Here is a 10613-nt window from a genome sequence, read left to right as displayed (position 1 = left end):
AGGCTTACCAGCGTCTGTACAATAGCGTGATTCGTGGCATTCATGTAGGAATTAAGTGGAAAGGCACATTCCCCCATACAGTAATATGCGGCGTAACCTTCAGGAGCTATAATCCAATCCTGAGAGAGAAACAGCGAAAATCTGTTAGCTTGTCAAAACAATACAGCTGGAAATCGACATCCATTGTCACTCGCCCAACCAGATGGTTTTCATTTTCATGATGCGTTCTGTGCGTTTGACCTTTCTCGCAGATCACTCCGACCGTGCGCAAAGATCACGAAGAAACGCGATCCTGTTCAAGTACATGAATGTGTAAAATGTTATGATTCAAAAGGGAATCGGGGTGGAATATAAACCTATGTGGTAGGGCCAGGGGCTCAGAGACCTCGGCCGCTGTTCTGAGCGAGTGTTTATGTGGCGTGATCCAGTGGGAGACACAGATAGGCTGCAGGTGGCAAGACTATGGATGTGTAAACAGAAACTACGCTCTCCTATCTCTCCTCACGCTCTGAGGTAATGCGGCCGAGTTGACCGAAGCCAAGCCGGAGCTTAGTAAAACAGTTTAAACCGTAAACACTGAGAGAGGGATGAAGTAGACTGCTGTGAGGGAAGTGGAGGAGAAGAGATATTAAACAAAATAAAGGTTTAGGAACGCTACTGGAAAAAACAGCTTAAAGGAATATTTCAGAGGCAAAACATAATTTCCCCATGTTTTACTCACCCTCGAGGCATATTGACTGAATATGACTTTCTTCTGCAGGCAGAATAATGGAGTCAAAGTTATAATACAATGTATCATTTTACTTCCAAGCGGTAGAATGGGAGTGAATGTGTGGCAATTTTTGGAATGCGTGTCATAAGTTCTGGTGACAGACGCCGCATTTTTGTTCCAATAGTACACAGTTTCTGTGCAGGAACTTTCGTCACCGTCGAAAAACAAGCCTCAGGTTCACGCGCAGCAGAAGTTAGACATTAACGTTAATAGCGCCGTCAATATGGATATTTATCTTAAACAAACGCATCAATTCGCTTCAGAAAACCATGGAGCCTCGAGCCGTTTCTTTGATCGACGGATGCATTTTTTGGAGCTTTTAAAAAATGTCCTCACATTCACCCCCATACTATCGCTTGGAAGTAAAATTATACGTTGTATTATAACTCCATTTGTAATATTTTTCAAGAAGAAAGTCATATTCCTTGAGGGCGAGTAAATTCTGTTTTGCTTCTGAAATATCTCTATAAGGTGGTCAAACTGTGTTCCTGATGTTTTGGAACATTGCGGTTACTGATCTTCCAACCCGACCCAGATGGTAATTAATTATAATTATATAAAGTTGATTCTAGAAAGTTGGATCTGCGTGACGTAAACCGAGGCATGAGTACAATGCAAATCAATTGCACATGACAGCCAACAAGTTTGGTTTACATTGTTTTAAAGGGATAGTCAACCCTAAAATGAAAATTATTTTATCATTTACTCACCCTCTTGCTATTTCAAATCTGCATGACTTTCTTGCTTCTGCAGAGCACAAAATAATACATTTTCAAGAATACTGGTAACCAAAAACCAAAACGGACACAGAGCCAAGGCAAGCCGATGGGTACCCACGGATTTTGAACATTCTTCAAAATTGTCATACAGGTTTGAAGTGTCAAAAGGGCGAGTAAAACAATGGCAGAATTTTCTATGGTTTCTATGGTGAGAACTGAAGGTTAAGGGATAAGGAACATCACACCTGCCATCCAAGGTCCCGAAAGCTAACATACAGCTCGTGTTTCTTACAGGCCTGCTTCTGATCGGCACTGCTGTTCTCTGGAGAAAGAGAGAGAGAGAGAGAGAGAGAGAGAGACAGTATTGATGTATAATGCCGAGCGGAATAGGTCACTGAAGCCACCGGGTGTCCCTGTGACCTTCATACCAATGTGATGCATCAAACCAGACTGATTTCATATCCATTTAATACTGTAATGCTTTTCCTTTCCAAATGAACCTGCAGTGAATTAGGCAGTAATAGAAAACACATGAACACACACACAGACACACAAGGACTCGCACACATTTCACATTACAAGTAATGGCACTCCTCTGTCTTAAAGGAACATGATAATATACAAAAAGACAATCCGATAACATCTCTAATGAAAAATACTGATGATATTGATGAAAATGATATGGAGTTTTAGGATAGTTGTACCATGCTTTGGTCCTATACTTTTTATTTCAAGTCCCATTGTTATTTCTGTGTCTTTCTACTTTTGTCTTTACCGCCAAAGGACATTAGAACATTAATAACACATAGCACACGCACACACCTGCGATGTTGGCTACACGTAGTGCCTCTTGGCCTTTGGCGGTTTTAGAGCGGTTAGGATTGCGCTGCTTGTTGCCGCCCTGCGCAGAGCGGATGCTGCGGATGTGGACCTCCGTCGCTTTGAAGAAGGCCACCATGAAGGGTTGTTTGCTCTGGGGGCCGCTACGACCCACCAGTCCAGCCACCCATGGATTCACACTTTGGCCTGCAGGGGGAGACAGAGGGATGTGTGCGTCAATGAACAATATTAAACACGAACAACATGGTCCATTTATGCCACAAACTTTCAAAAAATGTAACAATTTATTTTCTTTCATACAGCTGAACGTTAAGGAAAACATTGAAATTGTTTGTGGAAACGCTGCCCAATCCCACAAGAGGAAGAGTCTTTTATGAAGGTTTTACGGGTCCCCTGAAAAACATTTATCACCTGCGTACAAGGCAGATTATTTGTGTTTCATCAAATCCGTTCTTTTAAAGAGATTGCTTAACAGTCCTGTTTTGACAGTGGACTGTTTATCTAGTCAGAGCACTATTGCCAGTGTATGTTAGTAAGTTTACTGTACATTTCTGTCTCAGGAACACGTTTCAGTCCTTCATTCATTCCTTCACTCACATTTGCTTCTTTTTTTGTGTAATTCTGGAGTATTTTACACCTAAACACACAGGCTGAAACAGCTTTTATGTGTATGTGTAAGTGTGTTCTTTACAAAGAGGGAGGAATGCTATCAGTGTCTTTGAGTTAATGTAAAGTCGGTATACATCGTGTCTCGACAAGTGTGTAATTCTTTATAATACCCCATAATACACTGCATCTGTTTTCATCCTAACACATAAAGCCTGTTACATCCTGCACACAGCACACACACCTTCCCGTGTGCGTACTAAAGTACAAAACACCAGTTCTGAAATAAATGTGACAAAATATGAGGTTGTAATATTATTTTATATTATTATATTTTTTACTTTACTATACTTTTGCATTAACTATAATGTAAACAAATGCAACCATATTGTATATACGTTAACATGGTCCACGTTAGAAATTATTAAAAAGAAACTAAATATTACAAGATTTGTAAAAATCATTGTAGGAATCAAGAATGTTATACAGATGATATGATGTGTGACGTGAAATTGTGACCGTATGTTTTTCTATACACGTTTTTTATATGTACTGAAAAAAGTCCCCCTTTCAATAGACTGCAAACATTTACTGAACAAAACAATGTGGCCTCACTGTCGCTTACAGTCTGTGCAGATCAGAAAACACACACCATGTTGCATCAGTGTTCATCCACTTACCGTCCAAACTTTCTAGAGCTAGCTGAAGGCCAAGATTTCTGCCTGGATTCAGAACCCAGTGGTTACTGGTGGCTGTAATGTCAAAAACTAGCCAACCCTCTTCTGCCGCCCAGATCACGCGTGAGTCCAGCAGGAACAGATCTGAGTCCCTGGTGGAGAGAGAGGAGATGTTGGTCACAAGCATAGGACAATATTGTCCCTATCAGGTTTTTGGGTCGGAAGACTTTCTTGGATCCTTTCAATTTGTACACCTTTCAAAAGCACGTTTGATTAAAAATAGCTTTTTTGATGGAAATATCAGGACATTTTTTAAAGCCAGGGCCCATCCGAGCAACTTCCAGGAGCCGGGATGGGAACACAGTGCTAACAGACCTTATTATTTCACCCCCGGAAAAAACGACAGCAAACACACAAATGTATGCGTAATGCGGATGCAAAGAAACCCCACATGCTTGAAATGAAAGACAGAAAAGCTAATAGATAAGGACAGAAAGAAAAAGAGTGAATGAAATAAGCTGAGAATCTGGGAGAGAAAAGAAAGAGCGCACGCTCCAGATGGTGAGGCCCCGGGGAGCAGTTCATTTCTCTAATTGACAATAATGGCTTTATAAACGGCTGTTGATCTCACTGCGCTGCTGCCCTGCACTAAATCAAACTGAGGAATGTGGAGCAAGATGGGAAGAGAGTGTTAAAAAAATTAAAGACCGAATTGAACAAAACGCACTGTAGGGGGAGAGAGAGAGAGAGAGAGAGAGAGAAAGAGGGGGCGAGGGAGTATAAATTGACTGAAACCATTAGAGCACATGGAGTTTCCCACAAGGTCATGTGTGTTTATCTCACCTAGGAATGTCAGAATACTGATAATTTGATACCAAAAGTAAGACAATGTGAATAATTCTATTGAACATGTGCTGTTTGACTGGCAATTTAACTACTTTTGTGAATGCTGTGTTAATAAGGGCTCACACCTAATTCTCAAATGATGACAAGCACATTTGAATTATTTTTATGGTTTCGAAATTTGAAATACATTGACAAACGCACAGGGGGACTCATAATAATGATTCATGACACAAATAAAAATAACTGAATGATACATGATTTTAGAAGGACAGCAGCAATATGTTCTTCTGCAGAACACAAAATAAGATTATTAAGACATTGAGCAATGTCTTCATGGTTTTGTGTCCACACAATGAGGGTCAATGGTTTGTTTGTCAACCAGCATTCTTCAAATATCATATTTTGTTTTCTGCAGAGGAAAGAAAGAAAGTCATAGATGTTTGAAATGACATGATGGTGAATTAATGATGCAAGAATTCTCATTTTTGGGTGAACTATTCGTTTCACAAGAAATTTCACTGGTATTACTGAAATAATTGTCATTAAAACACCCGTTCTGCTCATACCAGCCATCCGAGTGTCGTTTCAACTCCATTCATTCCTTTATTTTGTATGTTTGGCTTTGGAAGCACAATGAGATATGTTGTTTCCCACACACTTTTCAAGGGTCTTCAGGTGGGGTCTGAGCATCACATCAGCTAGATGTTCCTGAACCCAATTCACAGCTGGGGTCAGGCTGAAGGTTCAGATCATGTAGTGAAGGGAATCTAGCGGATTCACAAACGAATCTTTCAGATGGAAACCACAGAGTCGGAATAGGAAACACGGTGTGGCGCGACAGCAAAGTTTGCATTGGGACCGTCGGATAGAGTGAGCACTGTGTGTGTGAGGGAAAGGAAACAGGGTTTACAAAGCAGAGGGTTTGAGAGCATTACAACCCTCAAGAGGACAGGATTTTCCTTGAGAATCGAAACTCAGGAAAGGAAGTCATGTTTCCCCTTAACAGCCCCTTTAAATGGTGATCTATGGTACAGGCCGACACAGAATCTGAGGATTTTCCACCTTTCCTTACTTCTGTGGAACACAAAATATAAATGTTGAGAAATGCTTTGTGTCTACATAATGGTTAATGGGGTCAATGTTGTTCGGTTACCAACATTATTAAAAATATCTTCTGTTGTGATCAAATTATTTAAAGAATGAATGACAGAAGAAAGAAAATCATATACAGGTTTGGAATGACATGAGGATGAAATTGAAGCCTGACCAATCCCATTCTTGCGCCAAAAATCCTTTATAATAAAACTGCTATATTCCATAAAAATAAGCACTGATTTAAGAGAAAGTGTACCTGTCTGAATGTTCTTCCAACACCTGGTAGACGCTTACGCGGAAAGTCTCATTGTCGAAGCGTTCTGCAATGAAATCTTTGTAGATCCTGAACTCAGCAGCCGTCACCGCCTCACCCTCCGGAATCTTGGAGAGGTCAAATCGGAATTCTCTGTGATGGCGACGCACAGGCAAAAACTCCTTATCATGTTCAACTGTGGGAAAACAGTGTTTCATATCAGAGTTGACCAAATATTTCCACAGCAAAGCAAGGGGAGATTGTGACATGTACTGTTAATTTAAACATCACCTTCATGTGCGCTAAGAAAAGCCATGGCTGAACACAGAGCACATGTCTACACAGATGTTTGAACTCTCAAGAGCCTCCGATTGAGACACAGCCCCGCAGACAGCTTTATGTGGCCATTTCTCTCAAGCTATTCACTCGTTCTTATTTTCTTTTCCACTATCTTTCCCTCCACCGCTGTGGTCTGGAGTCCGTGAGGAAGAAGGTAACTCTCCCTGCCTGTGTCCCATCAAATCCTGTTTACATTCTATGGGCATGAACAACGTGACACATTCTGACATTGAACCTGCAGTATTTTTAGTAGCCAAGAAACATTTGAAATATTTCACTCCACAATGAAAGGTCGGTCAGCTATTATGCATAACACAAAAGAAGATATTTTGAAAAATGTTGGTAACAGAAAACCGCTGGTCCCCATTGACTTGCATTGGTTGTCCATTCGACTGAAGTCAATGAGGAACAACATTTTTCCTAATATCTTCTTTTGTGTTTTACCAAAAAAAAGAAAATCACACAGGTTTAAAATGTCAACAGGGTGAGTAAATGATGACAGAATCTTCATGTTTAAGGTGAACTTCTTTAAAAGCTCATACTTTAGACGACATGGTTTTATCTTTTAACATTTGATCCAAAATGAATTATAATGCATTCAATGTATAAATTTTATCCGTCGCAGGATTTTTATTCTGTATATTGTGAATAGTTTTTATTTGATTATTTAGATTTATAACCGTTTTTTAGAGGTTGTGCGTGATGTCATAATTTTCATAAAATTAAGAGAAGACGAAATGAAACGGTAATCCCTGATCAGTTTTAAACTAGGTGAGGTTGTTGGCAGGTATGTTGTGATAAGTCTTTCACTTTTCAAAGATAGATAAGCTTGGTCGAGGACTGAGATTCTCTCTCTCTCCTTACTTTGTTTTGGCTCTTGTTCAGTCTTTTATCGCAGCGTGAAAGTGCTACACAGAACCACAGACACACAGACAATACAGGCCTTGTTGACTCTTCAGTCTGTACATCAGAGCCAGAGTGAGCAGCTGTAATCCTCATACCTGTTCTGGCATATGTCAAAATAATGTCCAATATTACTTTGGAAATCAAGTGGCAACTCAACACAACTGAATTATCAAACAAAAGTTAAGACAAAGGTCCTAAAAGACACAGTTCACCCCAACATAAAATGATATGCCGTTTTTTCTTTTCTAGAACATTACACATACCGTAGATTTGGTCCTACAATGACAGCTCATAGTAAAAGCAAAATGTATTGGACTGCAAAAGCACCAACATGTGTTCTATATTTCGCTATATTTTAAGCTGAAACCATACTGTATGACAGCTTTTTTAAAATAAAGTTCCAAATCACAAATGCATTTCTCAAATGAAATGACTTAGATTAGTCTATAACATCATATGAGAAGCTTAGAAAGTCAGATGTAGTGACTCATTTGTGAATGATGTTCACAATAATACCATAGAAGCACTGAAATGACAAGAAAGTGAAAGATATTTCCTTTAAAATAACTAACATGACCTAGTGAAAACTAAATGTATTAAAAAAATATCTTGAGTTTAAAGACGGATATTATTATGATATAAATAATGCAATCCTTTATAAAAGTGACAAAACACATTTAAGACTTATTATTAAGAAATGCGCATTGTGTAAAAGTGTAACTCCAAATAAAGTTTCATTATAATTTTATATCAGAAAGTCTTCAGCAATATGTCAGTTAATATGTGGAAACTACTTGAGGAATGTTTTTTTTACTTGGGTGGATTCCTATTTAACGTGGCGATAATATTTTTTTACATCATAATGATTGCTAGGACTTTTACCACTGTATACAGTATTATCACTGTATTTACATTTGAAGATATACATTTAACATAAACCATCTTTATTGTTGTTTTAATTACCTTTTAAACACCGACTTATATTTTGCCAACATATTATTTTGTCAAAACAAAACATAATAATTTTACAGAATACTTGCTCAAATCTAAATCTTTAACATGACAAATGACACACATTTACGTATATTTTACGTTCCGTTTATACCATGGTATATATTATCTTACCCTTTAAAAGGAATATTTAGCCCAAAAATGATTCATAATTTACTCACCTTCAAGTCATCTTGGGTGTTTGAGTAATTCTGAAAAATGTCCTGGCTCTCCCTGTCTTCAGGGAGTAAAAACGATTAATGTTTTGAGCATATTTAGCCAACAAAGGTCGAGACTCTGAACATGTATGCGTAGATGAGAAAACGGCATCTATGATGACAGGTAGATCTCATCTCAGAATTATTTGAGATACGTCAGTGTCGCCATTACGCGTGTAGTTTTCTCATCTATAGATATGTCTAGATGTGTGACCTTTCTTGGCTAAATACGCTCACAGTATTATTCGGGCACTTTCCAATGCCATTACAAAGCCAGGAAATCTTTCAAAATTACTCCATATTATTATCCATCTGAAGAAAGAAAGTCACATACACCTGGGATGACATTAGGATAAGTAAATCATGGATTAAAATCATTATTGGCTGAACTAATGAAAATGTATAATCCTATTAATTTCTTTAGTTGCATTAAATATCATTCTTATTTTGCATATTACTTCTGTCAGTCACTCTATGAGATCTTTCTTCTCACTCCATCCTCTCATCCTTCTCTCTCCCTCCATCTGACCCCTTCATCATTTTGTTTTCCCCTGTACCCACCATCTGCCCTGTCTCTCCACCTGCCACCATCTCTCCTCATCCCCCTTTCATACATCTCTTAGAATGGCAGCACAAAGACTCTAGTGTGCAGTAAGGTGAAAGAGAGAGATGTAGAGAGAGAGAGAGAGAAAGCGTGCACAGATCTGGTTACCCAGCCAGTGACGATTAGCAGGGGCATTCCGTGTCTCATTGTCTCGCTCTTCTCAGAGGACTGCAATTGTTTACACACCGTTCTCATTCAGAGCTGCCCTTGCATTGAACCCCCTGGGTGCCCCCTGGCAGGCTAGACATACCACCAGGGCCACCTGTGCCCGCTTGGCACAGAGCGACGGCTTTAACAGAAACCCCCAGATCAACAATTGCAACGATACGGTAACGATTCTGTCATCATTTACTCACTCTCTTGTCAATTCAAACATGTATGGCTTTCTTTCTTCTGCAGAACGTAAAAGAAGATATTTTGTAGAATGTTGGTAAGCAAACAACATTGGCCTCCATTGACCACATGCTTTCAATTTGAATCGAACTTTATCGACTTTTACAACTCGCTCTCTTCTTTTTCATACACGGTCTCACTCCTCCTGTTTCTCTCTCTGTCTTAGTCCTTAAGATGCTCTCTGTCTCTCTGCCAGGGGAAGATCAAACAATCCGCTCTAAGTGCTTTCCATTTCTGTGCAAATTTTAAAGGATGACGTGCACCAAACTGTCATTGCCTCACCCTTACACCATTAAAACATACCTCCAGGAATGTGCTTAAAAAGACACTGCAAGGCAAACACGTACACGTACACAGCACACACACACGCACGCACGCACTCACACACACACACACACAGGCTCATTCATGATAAAAAACACCAGAAAACAGTTAAAAAACACTGTTGCACGCACACATACATTGACCATCAAATTGGAAAAACTCTTTTTAGGTCCCATTTAAAAAAGTTGGCATTGGGTCATTTTTTTAATGGACTTATAGGAAAGATTTTTGAGTAAAACATCACAAAATGGTAAGATTTTAAGTTAAAATACAGTAGATATGCTCCCAGAATGATGAAAAAATATTTGTGCACTTTGTGGATGTCAAATGGTTGTCATCTGTTGTTGTTTGTGGCGTCGCTAGGCCCATTTTAAGTGGGCTTTGGCCATCCTAAAGTTCTAGCACAGCCCCCCTAAAAAACTGGACTGTAGAGGAGTTCGAGATCTCTTTAATCGTCTTTAAAACTTTGATTATGAAAACGGCGGCAGGCTACGTTACTTAGTGCTTTCTTCAGTTCACGGTGGCACAAAGTGGAGTGAACGTCATAAGCAGAGTACAAGGTGTGTGCATTAACACGACTCCTGCATCTTTGCCATTATTTGTTATAAATGCAGCTTACATAATATTAATGCGGGAGCGGTACCAGACCCTTTTCCATCCACTGTAAAAAGTTTTGTCTGCGTTCACCCCTCGTCACACTGTTAACTAGTTGTTTACCTTGATGTTATTCTTTTTAAAAGCTGAAGTCTGTGACATTACAATAAACAAAAATCATAAATACATATATAAAAAGTACAGATCAGTTTAAAAACTGTCACCTTTCCTTACCTTGATTCTCAAGGGTACACTTATAATGTCAACTGACAATAAATCAGGTCAGATTAAGTTTGACAGCCTTCCAGAAAATATAAGTCTGACGTCATTTCACACAAAGATAAGTACCTAACGTACAATTTTACATTTTATACAGAGATGGCGCGGTATAGAGTGTTTCATCAGACACGCGCACCTGGACTGCTGATCTGTGTTTA

The 10613-nt window shown here is 39.1% G+C and overlaps 1 protein-coding gene across 1 annotated transcript in view; it reads right to left on the bottom strand.

Moving 5' to 3' along the window:
* The window catches only part of bmp7b (bone morphogenetic protein 7b), a 32811-nt gene that overhangs the window by 911 nt on the left and 21287 nt on the right, over positions 1 to 10613 (bottom strand). Inside the window, exons 2-6 of the mRNA XM_079478154.1 lie at positions 5812 to 6004; positions 3618 to 3766; positions 2314 to 2517; positions 1737 to 1813; positions 9 to 119 (exon numbers count right to left, since the gene is read on the bottom strand). Of these exons, the coding sequence (XP_079334280.1) occupies positions 9 to 119; positions 1737 to 1813; positions 2314 to 2517; positions 3618 to 3766; positions 5812 to 6004 (734 nt within the window). The remainder of the gene's footprint in view (positions 1 to 8; positions 120 to 1736; positions 1814 to 2313; positions 2518 to 3617; positions 3767 to 5811; positions 6005 to 10613) is intronic.

This window comes from Barbatula barbatula (assembly GCF_947034865.1).
Source record: "Barbatula barbatula genome assembly, chromosome: 17".
NCBI lineage: Eukaryota > Metazoa > Chordata > Actinopteri > Cypriniformes > Nemacheilidae > Barbatula > Barbatula barbatula.
The sequence above is the reverse complement of the archived record's forward strand: the minus strand, read 5'-3'. Positions and strand labels throughout refer to the sequence as shown.